The following is a 22,287-nucleotide window of genomic DNA, read 5'->3' on the forward strand; positions in this document are numbered from 1 at the left end:
TCTGTAGACCAGGCTGGTCTTAAACTCATAAATATCTGCCTATCTTGTGCTGGGATCAAAGATCTGTGCCACCATGCCTAACATTACAAAGCTACTCTTAAAAGGTAACAAACTATATGATTCCTTTTATATCATATCTTCAAAACAACAAAATCAGAGGCAGAGAGCATCTAAGTGGTTGTGGGTGTTAGAGACAATGCAGGTCCGACTGGGAAGGGTATCTGAGGAATCTCTATCTTGACTGTGGTAGTGGGTACAGAAAAAGGCCTGTGGGATTCCACTGCCAGAGCTACTTCTGACAGTGTTATACAAATGTTTTACAAGCACCCCTCTGATCTCTCTGTAACATCCTATGAATATAAAATTATTTCAAAATAAAAGTTTTTGGTTGAAAAAAGATAACAAAACTAAAACAGACTAGCAGATAATCAGAGTGTACGAAGCTTGCTGACTGAAGAACTGTGAAGAAAACCCGGTTGTGTTTTAATCGTCCTACACAATTATTTTATGGGTTTGGAAGGCCACCATTGAAATTTATGTTATAGAAGCTCTCGTCCGAGGATAGATTACACAGTCAGGAACTGGTCAGGAGAGCTATATTAAACCCAAGTAGTTCCTATCAGTTGTACATGAGCAGGCTCACCTATTGCTTACTTGGCAACACCGAGTTGTCCAATCACTCAGATGATTTTGGGGGCTCCTCAAGCTAACCTCAAATAACTCCCCCAAAACGAACTGCAGCTGTTGGTGGGTGGCAGGTGGGATTTTTCCTGCCTCCTCTGGTACCACCAGGCTAACTGAGGCAGGGGCTGGTTAGCTAGCTCTTCTTTTGTCTCCCCGCTGCCCCAGCCCTGCCCCCACTGAATGCCACTGTGAGCTTAGGAATCTCTTACCTGTTGAGGTCCCAGATTCTCAGAGGTGAGAAGTGCCCACAGCAAGCTGTTCCAGTCACAAAAGAGCTGCCAAACAAAAGGAGAGCAAAGTTAGAGCTGGCTTGTCAGAACTTGTGGCGGAAATGGCTACACATTAGAAATGCTGGGCTCTTTGCCCAGGGATCACCGGGTTAAGCCAGAAAAAGAAACATTAAGAGAGAAGGAGGAAGTATCACAGGAGTCTCTAAGACAACTTGGTGTGAAGAGGGGTGCGACCTCCCAAGGCTGTCTGACTAGAGGCTGTGGAGCTCAACCATGAGAAGCTTGCTCTTTGGACTGGGACATGTCACCTCTGACCACAGAAACAGCAGACCTCTCATGGGCAGCCCTGTGCCCAAGGCAGTGTGAGCTTATGAGAATGTACCTGCATGAGACTTGAGGGCTCAGTGCTCTAAGATCTCCTAGGAGCATCCTTCTGGGACTGACCAGTGATACCCCAATCAGCTGGAGACTTTCCAAAAGGGTTTAAGAGTTGAGAAACCAGGCTTGGTGGGGCATACCTTTAATCCCAGCACTAAAGAAGCAGAGGCAGTTTGAGGACAGAACTCAGACTAGTCTATAAAGGAGAAAGCCTGTCTCAACCCTCCACCCCAAATAATTGGAAGGCACTGACAAAGTTGTATAAATACAGGGCAAATAGTACATCTCCAAGAGTATATTGTAGTTTTCAGGGAGCTGGGCCAAGTAGCCAGGCCTGCTGAGGAATGAGGTATGAGTTGGGAAGAGTCTCTAAGGGTACTGTGGACACTGCCAACAGGCAGGTGAGAAAGAACACACGATTTCCAGAGCCTCTCAGAACGGTCAGCCTAGGCAGTCTGCGTGGTTTCATGCTACGGAGGCTCAAGCACGGTGGGAAGATCAGCCTGATGAGCCACAATGCTAGGGTGAGAGCGGGAACACCCGAGCTAGAGCAGACCCTCGTCACATCATTTGGGAGGCATGGGAGGGGAAGCCTTAAGAAACCTAATGTCAGTCAGTAAGGTTAAAGGCTTAGGACGGGGGTGGGCCAGGCCCCACATGTCCTGCACTGGGGAAAGAAGACTGGATACATTAATGATACCTCAACCACATAGGCAAGCAGCCCATTGGCCTGCACTGCCCAGCATCTGTACCCTGCTTGTCAGTGGGAGGTAGAGCTCTACAGAGAAGGTTCTGAGGAGGCAGTGCTCTGGACAGTGCAGCTGGTGAGGAGCTAGCTACAGGTTGCTGATGAGGGAAATGTCTGCTGGGCAGGCACTGGCTGGTTTAAGTACCAAAACTGTAGACTACTGCCCACCTGTCATCTCCAAACAAGCAAAGCCAGACAAGACATCCGGGGTTCTCATGCCTCATGCCAAAGCTTCCTCCAGGAATATGACAGCAGCCCAGCTTCCTCTTCATCGACTGCCAGCAGCCATTCTACCGTAAAGTGGCAGTGCCAGGCAGCCAGTGGACACCAAGGAACCAAACTACGGAGCCAGGAGGTGTTACCCTCGCCTCCCTTCACCTATGCTTTTCTCTTTAGTGTAATCCATTAATAACTGGTAAAGCCAATTACCTTGGGTTGGAAACATAATAGCTACTTGGAAATCACTGGAGCAGGCAATTGGCCTCTCCAGACTTTTGAGGACTTGAGGCCAGGTAAAGGGCGCCAGCGCAGACACAGGCATCTCTAAAAGAAGTCTCTCAAGGCCTCTTGGCCACAGGCCTAAATGAGCCTCAAGGTAAATCAATAGAGAAAGATGGGGGCGGAGCCTGGAAGTTAATCCCTGCCACTCCTGCAGCCCTGACCTCCCAGCAGGTGGGGTAGGGGCAAAGGAGGATGCAAACCCTTCCCAGGGACTCTAGGCCTTTGCTTGGCCCACCCACCCACCCCTTGCCCTGACCATCTGCCACCAAGTAGAGGGCCCCTCTCCTCAATTACCTGGACAGAACACCTATAAAAGCTTTCCCAATGCTATCCTTTCCCCCTTGCCTGGTTCTATGAAGCTAGAACGTCCGGCACTTAGGAGGACTTGAGAGTTTAATAATATAAAGTCATGTGACTGCGGACAGACTGGTCGGTTCGGTAACAAGCCCAACCCATGGGACTGCCTGGGCATCAAGGAGTCAAGCTAGCTACGGATGCAGCCCCATGCCTCTTGAACACCGCCCCACTGCTGTGGGTCATGCTTTGTGCCTGCCTTCTGCCCAGTGCCTATGGTCATTATGAAGAACGTGGCAAAAGCCATCGACTACCCACATTTGAAGGCAGACGCTAAAAGCCAGTGAGCCTGGTCAACCCAGCCAAGGGCCACCAGTACTCAGCACCTCGCCAGCACTGTCCAGATACAAGGTTTGAAAGAGCGATGGGTGGGGTTCTGCCTACTGGCAGTTTCACCCCAGTTCTCTAAGCTCTGCAGCCCTTGTTCCCAAAGGTCAAGTCTGTCCTGATCTCTTGCCAGCTTAGGGTCAGCCTAACATCTGTGCTTGATTTGATCCATAGGTTTTCACTATTCTAGTTTCTACGCTCAGCCTGTTCAAGTTCTCATCGATGAAGTGAAACACATGCATTCCTTCCGTGGTTCCTCTTAAGAGATTCCCCACATGTACTCAGTGCCCAGCCCAGAGGACTAGGGATCTGTGGGTGGGGAGTAACAAGTCCCTCAGACCCCATAAGCTATACTTTTTAACCACAAAGCCCTGGCCAGAAATTAGCCTAAAATTTCTTGTCCTTTCTCAGTCCTTGTCCAAGACCCTTAACTTGCCACTGACTATGTACCTTAAGCAAGCCTGACATCACAGAAGCCATAAGATGCAAACTGGACACACAGGCATCCGATCAAGAAAGACATTAGGAAGTTAGAGATCCTGTATGCAAGATAAAGAATAGAAAGAAAATTCAGAAAAATGGAGAATGAGAAGGGTTGTTAACCCTTGTAGGTCTGAATGAAAATGGCTCTCCAGGCTCATAGGGATGCTGACACTATTGGAAGGTGTGGCCATGTTGGAGTAGAGGCAGCCTTCTTAGAGGAAGTGTGTCACTGGGGAGCAGGCTTCGAATCTCAGAAGTTTAAGCCTAGTGTGTCTCATTCTCTTCCCGCTGTTTGTGGATCCAGACGCAGAACTCTCCTACCTCTCCAGCACCACGTCTGCCTGTACGTTAAGCTGTTTGCCACCTTGTTTCCCACTATGACAAGCCTCTGAACTGTAGGCCACCCCCAATAAAATGCTGTCCTTTATAAGAGTTGCCATGGTCATGGTGTCCCTTCCTGGCAATAAAAACCCTAAGACAGCTCTGGAATTAGAGTTACAGGCTGTTATAAACTGTCCTATGCTGGGGCTGAGAACCAAGCCCCGGTCCCCTGCAAAAGCAGCAAGTGCTTCTTAATCACGGAGTCATCTTTCAGCCCCTTTATTTTGGTTTGGTTTCTGAGAGCTGACTAGGAACTCACTGTGGAGCTCAGGGTGGCATTAAATTTGTGGTGTCCTGCTCCTGACCCCTCCGTGCTGGGATTACAGGTATATACCACCTGCTGGCTTCTGTGCATTTATCTGAACTTGTGAAGATTTTGGTATTGAGTGGGGGATGGGTACTGGACCTAATCCCTCACAGACACAAGGAAATGGTTGTCATTTACTATTTGTTTACAGACAGGGTCTTTGAATGTGGCCCAGATCAGCCTTGAACTCTAAATCCTCCTCACTCAGCTCCCAAGTGATTACAAGCATGTATCAGCACACCAAGCAACTGTAATTTATTGATTTATTGATTACAAGCATGTATCAGCACATCCAACAGCTGTGATTTACTGAAGACCTACTGTGTGCCAGGTGATGAGTAAGTACGTTAGTAGCATCTTCCCACAGATCAGGAAGCTCGGGGAGGTAATAAAGTGTGCCTCTTACTCAGTTGAGCAGTGTTGGAGCTGGCCCTGTTAATTCTAGAATCCATTATATCACCCCACAGATGTCCATGGGACATAGGTTTCAAGTTGATTTTGTTTGGCTCACAGCATGTAGTACAACGTCTAGAGACATCCCAAAAACTTCTTGAAAGATGGTGTGGATGAATCAACAAGTTGAACAAACAACTGTACCTGGAGGAGGAGAGGAAAGCCTGGCCCAGATGGGCAGCAGAAGTGGCTGTGCCCAGCAGCTGTGCTCGAGGCTGGCCGGAGCCGCCCAGCTGGACTAGGCCCCAGCAGCCTGAGCCCAGGCTGACACACTTGGCAAGGGAGGCCACCAGAGCTGTCACATCATTCACCAGCATGCCCATCAAGTGTATTCAGCTCTCTTCAGCCCGCACTGGCATTTTAATTACTGTTGGGTAAACTAATTTGTACAAATGAAGGCCGGGCTGCCTAATAGAATACGCAAGCTCTCTGACCTCTGACAGACACTGACACAAGATACAAAGGGAGCCGAGGAAGGCTTTTATCTGAGCCTTATTACTCTCTATTACTCCAATTAGTCAGGCTCCAGTGCTCCTAATTGGAGGAAAAATTGCAATTAAATCAATTTTTGATGGGCTGCAAGTGGGCTCCCGAACTGCCTTGCTTGTGCAACACTGATATTATAGCAGCAAAGGTCACAGGCCTCATAGGCACCTGGGCCCCACCCCTGATTTCCCCCAGCCCCCTCCCTGAATACTTCAAGGAAAGCCCTGGGCCTCTGCTGGCTCGGCCAGTAAGGGTGGGAAGGAGGGAGTTATTAGAACATGTCAGGTCTCATTGCTTTGCTGCCATCTGCTAACCTCCACCATGACATCATTACAGCGTAAATCCCCAAGCACAAACACGGTGCGGAGGGCACACAAACTCACGCAGGTGGGAAAGCGGGAAGGATGGTGACAGCATTGCACAGACAGGACCAGTGAGGTGGGACCAGGGAGGTGCTCACTGGAGGTCAACACAAGTCAAGAAGGGGAAAGATGGGGGCAGGCAACAGGTGGAAGTGAGGTACCTGAGCTGTAACCAACAGAGAAGCCTGGCCAGCTAAGAGAGAGAGAGACAGATTGTTTGGGAGAGGTCGGTGAGGGTCTTTTCAGCACACATGCCCACCTGCAGCTAAGGGGGCACCCACTGCTGGATGCACATCACGCCTGTGGTGGAGGCTGGGAGCACACTCTGGGAGCACACTCTGGGAGCACACTCTGGGAGCACATTCACAAGCCTCCTGTCCAGAGCAGCATGTCTATGAGGGAGGAGGAGGACAGTGTCCAAAGAAGAGAACACAACTTTGTTCATCAAACTAGACGAAATAGAACGAAAAGGACAGTCTGGCATTTGAGTAAAATTTAAGGCAATAAACATAAGTTCTGTTTCACACAGAAACTGGAATAACTACTTCAAAAAAGGAATGAAGACAGAAAAACTCACAAGTTCAGCCAAATTGGGCTAGCAAGATGGCTGGGCACGCCTGACAACCCGAGTTCCATCCCTGGAACCAACTGAAAATCTGGATGCAGTGGCCCACATCCCTAATCCCAGCATTCCTATGGTGAGACGGAGACAGGAGAATCACAGAGATGCTCACGGCCGGCCACTGTGAAGTCCACAGAACAGAAGAAATAACAGAGATCCTGCTGAGCGCAGTAGGGGGAGGGCCGACTCCTGAAGGTTGTCTTCTGACCTCTACACACAGACACACATAAATGACATTTGCACACTTACACACAGACACACACAATAACAACAACAACAACAACAACAAGAATAATTTTTTAAAGAAGAGGTTTAGCCAACTCCATGGATGTTGGTTAATTAGAAAAGGACATGCTTTGCCTTCAAGGGATCAAGACCAAAATCGTGAGTTAAACACAATATCCCTCAGAGTACAGGTAGATGCTTGTGAGAGAAAACAGGGTACAAATGGCACTGCTCCCAGATTTAAAAGGCAGAGAGAACACAATGCTAAGGAGACTGCTTGGGCAATGCAGTGATACGCAATTCCTCCAAGTTTTCTCTGTTATTTCAGGGATTCTTTAACAAGTGTAGCTTTTAAAAGAGACAAACACAGCTGGCAGTGGTGGCTCACACCTTTAATCCTAGCACTCGGGAAGCAGAGGCAAGCTGATATCTGAGTTCAAGACCAGCCTGGTCTAAGTAGTGAGTTCCAGGACAGCCAGAGCTATGTGGTGAGGCCCTACCTCAGGAACAAACAAATTTAAAAGGGAAAACACATTAGCTTTTGTAAGAAGAGACAACACCTAGATGCTCCTGCCCAAGCTTCATGGCCAAGATCAAGTGGACAGTATCTGCCAGCAGCAGCCTCCATGCACCTTAGCTGGAGCATCAGGACTGACCAATACCAAAGGCAGACAGAAAGCCCTAGAGAAATGGGCGTGGCAGTACACACCTTTAATCCCAGCACTTGGTAGGGAGAGGCAGATAGCTCTCTGAGTTTGAGGCCATCCTGGTCTACATAGCAAATCCCAGATCAGACAGGGATATACAGCCTCAAAAACAAAACGCTCCATCTGCCTCTTCTCCCAACCTGGCCCTGGCTAGCAGGAGGCAAGACTGACTCCTGCTGCCCACTGCTACGGAGGTCTGGAGCAACCGTCCCAGTGACGCTCACACTGACTCAGTCCTCTCTAGCCACACGAATCAGGGTAGAATGGTGTGTAGACGGTCAGCGGTAGATAAAGTAGCCGCCTCATTTCTGGATGATCTTGGATGTATTTAACTTCTTGAAAACCAATTTTAGGCATGGTCTGACTATCTCACAGAGGGAGCGTGTGTTGAAATTGACATTCCACTGTGAGGTATTAAGCGAGTAGAAATCTCTGTGAGTTTGAAGCCAGCCTATTCTACAGAGCTTGTTCTAGGACAGATAAGACTACATATACAAAGCAAACGAGAGAAAGAGAGATAATCCAATGTTCTCTGTTGGCTTCCAAGGGCATCTGTACTCATATGTACAGATAGACACACACACACAATTTTAAAGTTAAAAAAATTCTACAAAAAAAAAAACAAACCTGAGACATATGAGAAAAATGATAAGAAAAACATTCACTTCAAATTGCCTGAAAGATGGTTTGCTTATTGGTAAGGCATTACACTAAATGTGGTTCTGAATATCCCATGAACCGCATGGCCACAGTTCAGTGCTGGGCTGGACAGAGACTCTTTCTGTGGCTGGCTTTGGGAGTGGTGGAGGCTTGAGAAGAGATGCTTGTGCATGTGGGAAGTGCAGGAAGCCCCAAGTGGATGTGTCAGGAGAGGGCAAAGTCCCGAGTGAACGGGTATAGTTAACGATGCCCACAGGAACTAGGAAGCTTTTCTCTGTTCCGTGTGAGAGCTGCCAGTGTACAGAAGGCACCGAGCACAGCCTCCTCCTCCTCTTAGATAACTGAAGCCTGAATTTCCAGCAGAGGCCTCCTTACTGTACACAGTGTATGGGGTTCTATGCAGCTGCTTGGTCGATGCTACTCCAGCACAGTGAGCACAGCCTGCTGATTCCAGCTTTCCGGTGGCGTGCCTGTGCTTTCCGGTGGTGTGCCTGTGCTTTCCTGTGGTGTGCCTGTGCTTTCCTGTAGTGTGCCTGTGCTTTCCTGTAGTGTGCCTGTGCTTTCCTGTAGTGTGCCTATGTTTTCTCCATTCCCTGACTGACATCCTAGTCAGGACTGCGGAACAAAGCCCTGCAGGTTCCCCATGCTGTTCTGACATTGTTCTCCCCTGCCTGCTTATCATAACCATACACTCCCTCCAGAAAGAAGTCAGCAAGAAGTGTCTTCAGGGAATGGAGGGGTAGCTCAGTCAGTAAAGCACTTTCCTTTTCATTATAAGCATAAGGATCTGACTTTGATCCCCAGCACCTTATAAAAAGCTGGGTGCGGTGATGTGCACTTGTGATCCCAGCAGTTGAGAGGCAGAGGCAGGAGAACCCTGGGCCTCCCAGGCCGGCCAGACTAGCCTAATCAGTGAAGTCCAGGCCAATCAGACTCTGATTCAAAGAAGGTGATGGCCTTCCTGAGGGTGACAACACAGACTCTGATCTCCCCACATACACACATCACACACTGGAGAATAGGAGGCGGAGAGTGAGCGAAGAGAAAGTCTGTTCAGTGGTATGAGCACTCGCCACCCAGCTGAGACTAGAGTTTAGATTGCAGTTTAATGAGCTCACTGCACCTGAAACCCTTAGCTTCTGGTTCAGCAGGAGATGCTGCCTTAAAGGAACAACACCGGAAGTGGTAGAGGAGGCACCCAAAACCCTCCGCTAGCTTCTGCTGTGTACATACATACGTGTGCACATATACCTCACATACATAATTAAAAAATGTAAAAATTAAAATGTTTAAAAAGACCAGCTATAGTGGCTTTAATGTCTTTAATCCTAATACTCAGAAGGCAGAGACAGGCAGATCTCTGTGAGTTTGAGACTAACCTGGTCTACATAGCAAGTTCCAGGCCATCTAGAAGTACATAGTGGGATCCTATCTCAAAAACTAATAAATCGATAAAATAAAAATAGAATAAAAATTACAAAAGGAAAGTTCTTCAAGCCAGTGACCTGACTCTTCAGTGTGCCTGTTGAAGGGTAATTCCAAAGCCCCTCACACTAACGCCCTGCATGGCACTACTGCTCAAATGGTCAGTGTGCTGACTAGCTAAGACTGGAGCACAAAAAGGATTTCATTTCCAGCATGAGACATTTTCCCTTTCAGACAGGTCCGATTAGCATCATGGTACCATCGTCAAGCCTGAGTATGGGGCTGCTAACATCTGGCACTGGTGGCCCACCGTCTGCTGACATTTTGAGAACTGAGCACAGACAGGCTCTGGTGTTCTCTCGGGCTTGTAGATAAATGTATGCGGCTGTCATTTAAGTGGGGCATGGGATGGGAGGGCAACTAGAGCCACCTGGGTCAACAGGGGCCCCACAGACAAGCAGAAGGAAAGCACAGCTAAATGGAGTTGCAGAGATACGGCAGATCCACTCACAGCGCTTACCTGAGAATTCGATTCCTTCTAAACACACATCTAACAAGCTGGCGAGGGCTCCGACCCGCAGCTTAGTTTAGATTTGGTAGTAGCACTAAGTGGCTAGAAGGCCAATAGTGAAGAAAAATGGGTCACATCAGAGCCAAGCCCAAGGCCCTATACCCTGGCTACCAGGCTCAGAGCCTATGGAGTCCCAGGAGATCGGCAGGCTTTGGTTTGCATTCTTATTTCATTAAGTATCAACCCCAGGCCATTGTTGTTTTTACATGCACACATCGAAGAGTAACAGAAAGTTTCTTGGCAGGGACAAAGAGTAGAGTCCATGTCCACTCTCCGCTGTATGGCCATATGCCTTCCTTACCTGTGGCTTTTCAAAGAAACAAAAAAGCAATTGCAGGGCTTCAGTAAGAGAGGCCCTAAGGACAAGCAGTAAGAGTCCCACAGTACACTGAGCAAACTGAGAAGGGCAGCAGGGGTTGACCTATGGGTTCCTAACCACGACCTGCACCCTTGACCATTGCCTTTCCATCACCACTGAGTGTAGCTGAGCTGACCAAAACTTCCTGCTGGCTAGCTGTCATAGTGCTGAACAGTCACTGAGGAAAAAGCCATCAATGGACTCAGTAACAGACGCTGCATGTCGATGCTGACTACTGGGCAAGACGTACCACAGGTACGGTAGTGGCATGGCTGTTGTGGAGTAACCAGCTACCCTCTGATCAGATCTAAGGTCTGCTTCCCAAGTGGGAACTCATCCCCAGCACTGTAAGCCCTGGAAAAAGCCCTTGGCTGGGGAGGTCATGGACCTGAGAAGGGGACCCATTATTGTTTGGCTAACTAGACGTCTTGTCAAACTGCTTTCCAAATGTTTATGTTTATACTCATAGATTAGGGCTGCTCTCGGCCGTGGTCAGAGAAGCTCCTTTTTGCAGTGGTTAAGAGCCGAGAATAAGTGAGGTTGAGTGCTCAGCCCTGAGTGAGACCCACCCCCCATAAGACATAATGAACACTAAAGAAGAGGGACAAACAAATCTAAGAGCCAGGAGATTAAGAGAGAGACTGTCAAGTGCTGTCCTTTGACATGACACAGCAATTGCACTCATGAACTAAGCACCTGCAGTTACCTACACAAACCAGTTAGCAATCCTAGCATGGGCATGAGAGAGGCCCTGAGGTGTCACTCTTAGATGAGAACTACTGGCAATTGACAGCTTCGGGGAAGGGGACTCATCTGTTTTTGAAAAGTGTGACCACAGGTAGATTGCCCATGCACATCTAGACTTAGGTGATAAAAAGAGCCAGTAAGGAGATGCATGCCTTTAACGTCAGCATTCTGGAAGCAGAGGCATGTGAGTCTCTGTGAGCTCAAGGCCAGCTTGGTCTACAGAGTAGTTTCTAGGCCAGCCAGGGCTACAAGGTGAAAAACATGTCTCTAGAAAGAAAAAAGAGGAGAGTATGAGGTGGGAGGGGCACATGGGGGCTCTGGACAGAAGTAAGACAGGGGGTTATGTACGTATGTGACCAAGGTATAGGGTATATGTGTATGACGTTGTAAAATAATGAGTCTGAACTTTTTAAAAGGTAGAAGGGGAAGTGAAACCCTATTCTCTCTCTCTCTGTCTCTGTCTCTCTGTCTCTGTCTCTCTCTCTGTCACATATATATGTCATATATATATAAGTAAAGCCTATTCCTTAAAAAAAAAGAGAGCTCTCCTTGTAAAGGAATGCTCCATTTATAGAGACATGTTCATCGGTAGACAATAATGTCCATGGTAGACAAGAGCGTGTTTGCTGGGGTGTTCACTTTTAGGACTGCTCATTTGTAGAAGAAAGAGTGCTTATTGTGGGGAACTGTTCTCTTGCTAGAGTGTGCTCCATTTGTAGAAAAGCATATGTTTGTCAAACGCAAATCTTGGTGTGCAAATCCAACCAACATGTACATGTCAACTCCTCTGTGCCGAGTCCTTCCATTGTCCTAATCAACTGGGACATCTGCTCCAGAAACGAGGAGAAAATCATGAGGCTGGGGATAGGAGAAGAGCTCCCTAGGTCAGACTCTATTACATGACTGTTCAGGAAAGTACAATTCCAAGGAGCTTCCTTGTTTCCAGACCACATATCTTGATCTGGAACTATGTTCCTCCCCAGGATTCCCCTCCCTCTTGAACAGCACTGAGAGAAGCAGGAGGCCATGTCCTCTGCCTGTTCTGGAAGATAAAGTGTTCTCCTTGGCATCTAGTTCCAGACCCTGCACCTTCTAGTTACCTTCTTTTGGCCCCTACGGAGGAGGCCTAGCCAGACTAGGCCTCAGCCATGCCAGGACTTGATTCTAGTCTCTTCCCCTAACCCTAAACCACTATTCATTCATTCATTCATTCATTCATTCATTCATTCATTCATTCATTCAATAATCATGTCTCTACAGCCAAATTCCCTGTGTATTTCACATTAAGAAGATGACAGGTTTTTCTGAGGTCCCCATCAATGCCATTCAGGGGGAAAAAAAAATCTCTATTCACTACTAAACTAGTAATGAAGAGAGAATGGAGGGTTAAGGAATGTGAATGTTCCTTCCAGACTTGGTTTGAGAGCTGGGAGCCAAAGTCTGAACTCAGGTAGTCTTCCCACAGACACACTGTGACAAGATGTCACAGGCTAATTTGATCCTTACACAAACAATGTAGCACACAGCTATTGTTCTGCCATCTTGAGTTCTCTCTCCAAAAGTGTGAGTCCTGAGTGACCTGCCATGATTTGATGTGACGCTTCCTCCTGCCTCCATCAAGGGGTAGTGAGCTGGGCCAGATTCTCTGTCACTCTCTGTGACATAAGCAATGAGTTACTAGACTGAAGAGTTCTTGGCAGCCTCATGGAATAAGCTGGTCATGTTGGAAAAGGGAAGGAATTAAGATCCAAGAAGATGTAAAGAAAGGCACCCAGAAGAACCAAGTGGCAGACAGCATTGTGGCCTCTGGGTCCAGTCACTTCTGAAGTCTGCTGCCTTGGAGTACCTCTTCAATAAAACTCACATTAATTTGGGTTTGCTTTGAATTCACCATTTACAACCAGTTTGTCCTAACTAACATGGAGCCTCCGCTCAGTGGCTGCTGGATGTTCCACAGACTGAATGTCCCAGCTAGAGATGAGCAATGAATTCAGGTATCTACTGAGCACAGCACAAGCGCCGGAGAACAGACACCTGGCTACGAAATCAGTACTTAGCAGTCTGCTCTAGGAGCAGACACAACCATCAACACAGGGTGGCCTCTAACTTCAGGAAGAAGACAAGAGGTTCTCTCCCACCCAGACCCAGGGAGAGTGTGCAGAAGCAGACCTACCGTCCCACTCCTAAGTCTGCACCCCAGCAGCCATCAAGGACGTTGCTCAGGAATGGAAGTGCAGTTTCCAAAGATCAAAGCCCTGGGCAGAGTCCACCCTTCCTCCGGCCCCTTTCCATGCACTAGGACTGAATGCTTCTGGAGTCTGTTCTCCCTGGGGTCCTCACCACAGAACCAGGCCATTCCCAGACAGTCTACTGACTTGAAGGAAAAACAGTTTTATTCATTTCTGAGTGTTTCAATTTTTTTTTTTTAATTTAAAGTTTAAAAACACACAGGCTGAAGAGATGGCTCAGTGGTTTGGAGCACTAACTGCTCTTCCAGAGGACCTGGGTTCAATTCCCAGCACCCACATGGTGGCTCACAGCTGTCTGTAACTCCATTTCCAGGGGATACAGTGCCCTCACACAGATATACATGCAGGCAAAGCACCAACGTACTTTAAATAAAAATAAATATTTTAAAAGTTTAAAAGCACATTTACATATCTGAAACCAAATGACTGAAATCTTTTTTTTGTGACACTTCCCCTAGCCATTGATTTCCTGCTCCAACTTATTTTTTCCTCTTCTCCTTGACTTAGATACAAAACCATGGGGAAAAATACACAGATGTGAACAAACTCAGACACCCTCATTCACATTCTATCTCTCTTGCTCTCTCTCTGTCGTCTCTCTCTGTCTCTCTCTGTCTCTCTCTGTCTCTCTCTGTCTCTCTCTGTCTCTCTCTCTCTCTCTCTCTCTCTCACACACACACACACACACACACACGTGTACACACACATTGCAACTCATACCTATAATTCCAGTATTTGAGAGGCCGAGGCAGGAGGATCGCCATAGGTGTGAGGTAGAAGAGATGGCTCAGTGGTTAAGAGTTCAGTTACCAGCATCCATGTCAGGTGGCTTACAACTACCTATTACTCTAAGAGGATGAAGTACCTGTGGCCTCTGTAGGTAGCCACATGCATGTGCATACATATACACATACACATAATTAAAGACACTAAGTATTTTTACTAACACACACATAAATGCATACCTACACAAACCTAGATAAAGCTGTACTCTCAAATATATTCCTTCTATATTCCTGCTCAGTGCTTTCTCTAGAGCCTTTTTTCTCACACATCCAGCCTGTAGGAAGGAATGTCTACCACCTATGGCCCCCTTGGTAAGCAAATAACTTGGAATATTTGATTTCTTGGAAGAGCCTACCCACTAACATTTCATTTGACTTCTTTGGAACACTGGAATGAAGGACAAATACATCACGAGCCACAGGGAATCACCAGCAACAAGAGCAGGGACTGACTCAATGCCATGGCCACCATCAGTGCCATCAACCCCAGGGGAAAGTAGTAAGATACAGGGCCAGCTAGAGTGTGAGGCCTTCATTGCCTGTCATCTGAGACACAGACATACATAGGCACTGGGAAATCAGTCTCCCAACTCACACGTCAACCTCCCTTCCTGCAAGCTTCTCCAACTTGTGCTTCTCAGTAACTGGGGAGGGCCAGACTCTGCAAACCAGAGTTTCCTGTATATACATTGTATCAGCCAAGCCAGGTACAAAGAGAACATGCCCAAACCTCTAGTTTCTTACCTGCTCAGTCTCCTCTCTCCTCATTTCTACCCAAGTAACACAGGAACAGTGCTACAGAGTAGCATGTCTACCCTTGAATCCCACTGAACTGTTCCAGCCCAAAGCCACTAGGTGGTTGCTGGCTCTCAGCCTCCTTTGCCAACTGTCTGAGGTGGGCAGCTATGCTGTGGCTCAATTCCCAGGTGCTGCTATTTGGCTCCTGGAAGGAGAGCAAACATGGGCTTGGTCACAGCCTTGGAAAGAGCTGCACAGCTAGCTGAGTTGTCCTAGCCTTACCAACCTTCACTGAGAGGACACGCGCGCTCACGCACATGCACACACACACACACACATGCCTTGTTTATTCCCCTTGGTAAGGAGGTGCCCTGGCTGTTGCACACACACACATGCAGTACTTGGTGTTCACTGCTGTCTGTGGACGTATGCACAGTCTCCAATACGAGCAAACTCCACCCACACCCTGTAGACACACTGTGCCCACAGGAGTCTCTGTGGCAAAGTCATCAGGCAGTTGTGATTTTGCACCAGCCCAGGTGTTAAGCCTGCTCCTCCTCCCCTTTGGTCTGCCTCTGTCCCTGCCTTTGCCCTCCCAGGGTAGAGTGCTTTCAGGCCACACAATGAGCAGAGGGAGGAGAGACACTTCTATTGAGGAAGGCGGTTTGTTGTTTCATCCCTAAAGGGGACTAGAGTGGTGGTAGGGTGTGGGGGGGGGGAGACACAAAATTTCTAATAAGCAGTTTCTGTCCTCAAAGCTAAAATGATTTTCTTTAATTGGTGGTGGGGACAGTTTATTGTGGGGTCTCTGCCCTCCCCTCCCCCCAGCCTAATTGACTTACTGAAGTTTAACAGGGGCTTTCACCTGGAGAGATCACAATTACTCCCCACGGTCCACATTCGTACCTGGGCTTTCCCCACAGGAGGCCTTTGTCCCCCTAAATACAGCAGTGACACAAATGTCCTCAGCAGCAGGGGACGCAGGCAAGTGGTAATTTTCAGCCCAACGCAATTAGCTGAGGGCTTTCAGCCTCGCCAGTGAATGGCAGAGACTGTGGCATGTGAGAACAGCGAGCCGAGCTGCTCCGTGCAAGCCAAACAAAAGAGGTCTCTCTATTGAGCCCCGTGGTGAGCAGGACTCTGGTGGGGCCAGCTGGGCCTGGGGCCTGGGCAAGGGAGGAAAGGTGCCACCATCCACGGCTTCCCTGGGTACCCACGCAGTCTACTTCAGGCAGGCTCATCCACGGCTTCCCTGGGTACCCACGCAGTCTGCCAGGCTCAGAGCTCCGAGTAGTTTTCTTGTATTTAGCACCACATCAGCACCAGGAAGTAAACAGCCCCGGCTGGGGCAGCGGAGGCTGAGAAGGAGGTAGTTGGAGGCAGCAGCATGGTCAGAGCTTATCTGCTTAGCTCTCCCAGCCGACTCAGGGCTGGAGCTCACATCATGCTGGGGCTTTCAGAAGCACCACAGAGCCAGGGAGCTGTGCAACGGAACTCTCCTAAGAGCTGAAAACCAGGGAGACTCAGGGGACCTCTGTGACTCCAAACTTCTGCTGCCACAGTTGCTTCAATCCACTACTGGACAGGGAAACAGCTCTCTATTGGACAAAAGTCTCAAGGCTTCGGACACAAGGTGGAGCAGAATGCAGCTTGTTTGAGTATTGAAAGATATTTGATCCCACTGTAAACCCCAATGTTGCGTTATTTACTGAAAGAAGCTATTTCTAGTTTGGTATGACTCAACCTTTAGCACACACCTTTTATCCCTCTGGCTGGAAAACAGACACATTCTTAGTACACACCTTCAATCCAAAACAATGATGGTAAAGTTAGTTTGTAGAAGGCAGCACCCGTGTTTCAAAGTGATGTCTAATTGATGGGCAGACAAAGTGACGAGTCAGAGAAAGATCTGACAGAATAGGATCTGTCCAGAGAAGAAAGGGAAGCTACTTAAGAGAGAGGGGTTGGGGGAGAAGGAGACAGGAACAAGTTAGACACAGGAGAAGATAGAACAAGCCAGAGAATAAGGAGCAGATTAGAACAGATTAGTTTGAGGATAGAAGCCAGATTGAATCAGTCATCTTGGAGAGGAGTTTGAGCCAGAACAGCTGAGTTGAACCAGCTAGTCAGAGCTCAGAAAGAACTAGAAAGGGTGAGCTTATTCAGCAGTTAAGTCTCAGAACCTGAAAACATTCTAGGCCCAGATTAGATTGTGCAGAGGCTAGAAGCTTCCAGGATTAGTAGATGGAGGGGAGACAACTGCTTCAGGAGAATAAAAGTTACATTTACACTCAGGTTCAGAGTCAGAGAATGCAAAGGCTGGCAGACGGGCTTCAGGACAGGAAGCTGCTGGCTCCAGCATCTGGTCCTAGGTGTTCTCCTTGTAAAAATGCAAAATTTAAAGATGCAAGCAGATGAGCTGGGCGACAGATTAACTAAGCACGAGCAAGAGAGACAGAATGCAGACTTCAGCTACTGACCAGGGAAACCCGAAGCAAGCAGCACAGAAGAGTACCAGTACGGCTCCAGGCCTATTGAGCAGTTGGCCTATATTGCCCAACCCTAGGCTAGCCTGTAACCTTCTGGGGCCTCAGATTTCTTTTTTTTTTTTTTGTTTTTGGGATACGGGGTTTGGGTTTTTAGCCCAGCCCGCCCTGTACCTCAGAACTCCGCCTGCCTCTGCCTCCCGGGTGCTGGGATTAAAGGCATGCGCCACCACCGCCCGGCAGATTTCTTTTTTGTAAACTAGAAACCAGTTATACTAGAAATGGTTTTTTCCAACTTTAAAAAGCTAACAGAACACTTTTCTGGGCAGCATCTCGATTTCTGAGAGCCTAAGCGAGCACTACTCAGGACTAGAGCCACAGGCATTGCCTCAATTTGGTACACAGTTCACTGAGGGGGGTCAGGTTGGATGCTGAGCTTTTGGGGTTTGTTTGTTTTGTTGATTCCTGTCAGAAAAAAAAATGACTGCTCTATCATGTGTTAACCCTTCCCTGTTCCCAACCCAGCCTGGCTGCTAGGACCTGCAGTTCTCATGCTACCTCAAGCCCTGCTGAGTGAGTTTCACAAAGAAGAATAGACAGAGTGAAGGCAGGTCTTGCCTCCCTATAGCCACCATCCCTGGGACAGCCTGGGACAGCCTGGGACAGCCCAGTCTAAACCCACTGGAGTCATAGAGCCTGGCAGGTCCATGAAGATCCATGACACTGGGCCTACCTTCCATTCTTCTTGCTACTGCTTATGATCAACCTGTAAAGGACCCCCTCAGTTACCCAGGACAACAGAAGACTCTGCTCTGGAACCCATGTCTCCCACAGCCCTTGTCCAAGAGTTTCTGAGCTGGAAACTGGCAGACTGGGGGTGGGGGTGGGGGTGGTTCCACTTCCTTCTTAAGCAGGTACTGTCTGAGTTTGCCAAGCTGTGCTAAAGGGTCCGAGAAAAATAAAATGCAAATAGGCTTGCTCTAGTTAAAGAAGCAAGCCAAGATTCATTGTTTAAAATAGGAAATAATTTCAAGACAGTCAAAAAGTTCTAATTGAAAGTGTTCATCGTGAGACAGGACCATTGACAGTGCAGGACTGCAGTGGACAGCATCGCCTCTGGACACAAAGCCAGTGCTCAGACTTGTGTATCTGTGGACATGATTGCTGGAACATCAGCTGCTCTCAAGCCGAAGCTTCCTTGTGTTATGGTTTTTGGGTTGTTTTGTTTTACTATTTCAAGACAGAGTTTCTCCATACAGCTCTAGCTGTCAGCCCCGACCTCACAGAGATTCACCTGCCTCTGCTTCCCAAGTGCTGGGATTAAAGGTGTGCATCACCTCTGCCTGGCAGTTTCCTTATCTGTAACTGAAAATGATGACACTGCGTCTCTGGAAGGGTTAAGTCTGATTGTGTTCAGCGTGGTCCCTGGCATGTAGCTGGTGCCCCTGATGTGCTCCTCACTCTCCATCAGCACTGACTGGGCAACGAGTGTCACTTGGAATTCCTGAGCAAGGAAGTGGCCTAGTAATGAGAACCTATATCTGTTCACCTCTTGAAGCACCGAGAGCTGGAACTAAAAGTAAGAGCGTGTCCCTCTCCTAGGCCACTTTAGAAAGTCACTGTCACTGCAGTGACAGATAGGACCTACTGAGCCTGGCCAAAGCCTTAGGAGATCCTGAGCTACACAGGGCCTTAAGGGACAGACTGAAATCTGAGTCCCCTCAAGCTGACCACAGCCTTCTTAGCTGTCTTCCACCCGACGTGCCTGACCAGTACCCTGCTGGCTACAGACCAGGCCCTGGTGCCAGAAGGTGCCAGGCGGGCAGGAGGCACAGGTGGCTCTCAGAACACATGGGACAAAGCTGGGGCTTGTTGCTGCTCAACCTGCCTTTGCTTGCTTGGGCTGTGGCCCAGACCGTGTGGGGGCTGCAGCAGGCCTGGGAGGAGCCAGGCCCACTCCATCTGGCACCAGCCTCCTCCACGCCTGGGTTTCTCACTTTGTTCAGCACACAACCCAAGGAGGCTGGGGAAAGCACTTCACCACCCAGCATTAAAGTCACATTAAAGTCACCCAGCATTAAAGGGAAAGGGAGGGGAATGGAAGGTTTTGGGGTTTTAAGATTTGGTTAGGGGCCAGGCAGTGGAGGCATATCCCTTTAATCCCAGCTCTCAGGAAGCAGAAGCAGGTGGATCTCTGTAAATTTGAGGCCAGTCCTGTCTACAGAGCAAGTTCCAGGTTAGCCAAAGCTACACAGAGTAACCCTGTCTCAGAAAACTAAAACAAAACAAAACAAAAAAATTGGTCTGGGAGTATTTTTGTTGGTTTGAAAAATAATAAAAGAAAAAGGATTATATTTTGGGTGGTATATAATCCACTCAAATATAATCCTTTTATTCCCAGAACTAGGGGCAGAGGCAGGCAGTGGAACTAGAGCAGAGTCCCAAGAAGCCTAGATGTTAGTTCTCTATCTTCTGGCAGGGGCAAAGTGCTTCTTGGGACTCAGTCCGGATCCACCGGGACTACAAATCTCCAAAGAGATATAATAGGAATCGTAAGGAACTGGGGTTGAAGGATCACTGTTGGTGATTTAGAATCGGAGTCCTCGGTTTGGAGTTCACTGGAGTGCAGAAACAACTTCCTACTTTTTGCTTTGTTTTGAGCTTTTTTTTTTTTTTTTTTTTTGGAGACAGGGTCTCTCTACAAAACCCTGGCTCTCACTATGTAGACCAGGTTGGCTTCAAACTCACAGAGATCTGCCAACTTTAGCTTCTAAGTGCTAGGACTTTACCACAAAATCCTGAGGTGAGCTCAAGTCTACACATACTCATGCAACATTGCTATGCATGGCTTTCTACACTGAATGCTTAACTCCTACTGGCCAGAGCTCAGAGTCCTGTCTCCTGTGAGCCCCACCCCCCAGCCTGGGCAAAGACTCTTACAACACAGAGATTCCAGTGGAGACCTTAACTTACTGTTTCCCTATTATTTCTGTCTTTGCTGTCTCCTCTCCAGCATGGACCAGGGTATTGAGGCCATGCCTTCCTAAGCGACAGCCTCCTTAGACAGAATGAGGGATGGACTTTCCTCAGGGGGGTCTGAATGAAGACAGGTTTCTGAATCGTAGTTTTAGAGGTAGCTGAGCTTGGGAACCCCACTGCTGTGTGCCATCCCATCCAGTTCTAGTTTGGCTCAACCTGCTCACCCCACCAACCCTTAAACTTAAGAAGATATCGCTCTACCCTCAGCACGTGCTTTTCATGCATTTCTGAAATAGTTATAAAGCTATGGGTTTTTTGTTTGTTTCATTTTGTTTTGTTTCTTTGTGGAAAAAAAAGGAAGCCATCAAAAAGCTCATTTGATTAGAAGCTTTCTCTTCTCCACTGAGCCACTTGGGGTGAGTAACAACTTTACAGAAAAATGAAAGGGCACAAACTAGCAAACCGTTCGGTGGGTATGGACACCTCACTTACTAGCTGGTTGGCCCACCTCATTTCAGGCTTCCATTTCAATCTAGCCCAAGAATACTGCTGGCTGCCGGCTTGAGTAACCTCAAGTCTAAAGTTTCAAGGGAAAGCTAACTTCTCATCACCCACCTAATATCCTGAGAGTCCTGTGTAGAAAACCTAAGGAGTTTAGGTTCTTCATGGAATCCACAGGTCACCTACCAGGCAGAGATGGGAGAAGGATGTGGAGCTGTGTCTGCAAATACAATGGCAGTGCTGACTTCCTAGCACCCAGCTCGTCCCCTGAGGTGCCACATGCTTCCTCTGACCACCTTCTCCACAGCTCTAGGGATGCAGGACCAACACAGAGCATATCTTTCCTTCACCGTAAGAGGATGAAGAAAGAGGAAGATGAAATGAGCTTTCGAAAAATGTTTATGTGTTTGACTGTACATATGCATGTACACCATCTGTGCCCTGAGTTCAGAAGAGGACATTGGTTCCCCTGGAACTGGAGTTACAGGTAACTGTGAGCTGCCATGTGGTTACTGGGAACTGAAACCAGGTGCTCTACAAAAGCAGCAAGTGCTCTAAAACACTAAGCCAGCTCTCCAGTCCCCTCAGTGAGCTCTTAAACCCCACATACACCAAAATCAATGGGAAACTCCCTCAGGGATGAGGCCTGTCACCCACTAGTAAGGACTCTCATGTATTCCAACTGCTGATAGCCCAGGAAAATTAAGTATACCTGTAATAAAAACAAAGGCCATTTGGGTAGGGACGAGTCTCTGGGCCTTGGAAGTCACCAGCCACCAGAGAAAAGCTTGAGACTGCGTGCCAGTACTTATGAACACAAGTTCTCCACCCGTAACACCTTCCCTCGTGCCCCCTGAGCACACGGAACACCAGATAATCACAATCAGTTGCAGAATTTCACTAGCCACTCCTTTGACCTAGAACAGGTTTCTGGAAACTCAATGCACTTCAGACAGGAGTCTACGACGGCTACTGTTGATCTGAGTCAGATCATCTTCCGTGGCCAGCTCAGGCTGTTCCTGCCTGGATGAAGGTTACTGTTACTCATTCAGGATCCCCTCAGCCCACCCCTTCTCTAAGTCATAAGCAGAGGATCTGTGCACACTGAGCAAGGAGAGCTTTGTCAGGCGGCCATGCTCCATCTTTATAGCACTTTATAGCATTTGGTCCTCAGGATAGAAGTCATTGAGGTCCAGTGTCTGCATGAGTACAGTTCAGTAGCTGACTGTTCACCAGGCATGTGCAAAGCCATGGATCAATCCTAACACTCCTCCTCTTAAAATTCAAATATAAGGTCTCCCAGTAAGACAACTGTTGTGATATCATTGTTCCTCTGGTACCAAAATATTTAGCTTTGGTTCCAGATGTGAAGATCCCACCACAGAGATCCCTTCCCTCCCTCCTTCCCTCCCTTCCTCCTTCCCTCCCTTCTTCCCTTCCTCCCTCCGTCCCTCTCTCTTTCTCCCTTTCTCCCTTTCTCCCTTTCTTTCTCCCTTTCTTTCTTTCTTTCTTTCTTTCTTTCTTTCTTTCTTTCTTTCTT

The 22,287-nt window shown here is 48.0% G+C and overlaps 1 protein-coding gene across 1 annotated transcript in view; it reads right to left on the reverse strand.

The window, feature by feature from the left end:
* The window catches only part of Fbxw4 (F-box and WD repeat domain containing 4), an 84,361-nt gene that overhangs the window by 11,703 nt on the left and 50,371 nt on the right, over positions 1-22,287 (reverse strand). The window contains exon 6 of the mRNA XM_028774914.1: positions 894-959. Within this exon, the coding sequence (XP_028630747.1) occupies positions 894-959 (66 nt within the window). The remainder of the gene's footprint in view (positions 1-893; positions 960-22,287) is intronic.

The sequence above is a fragment of the Grammomys surdaster genome, unplaced genomic scaffold, assembly GCF_004785775.1.
Source record: "Grammomys surdaster isolate TR1022 unplaced genomic scaffold, NIH_TR_1.0 66, whole genome shotgun sequence".
NCBI classification, from domain to species: Eukaryota; Metazoa; Chordata; class Mammalia; order Rodentia; family Muridae; genus Grammomys; species Grammomys surdaster.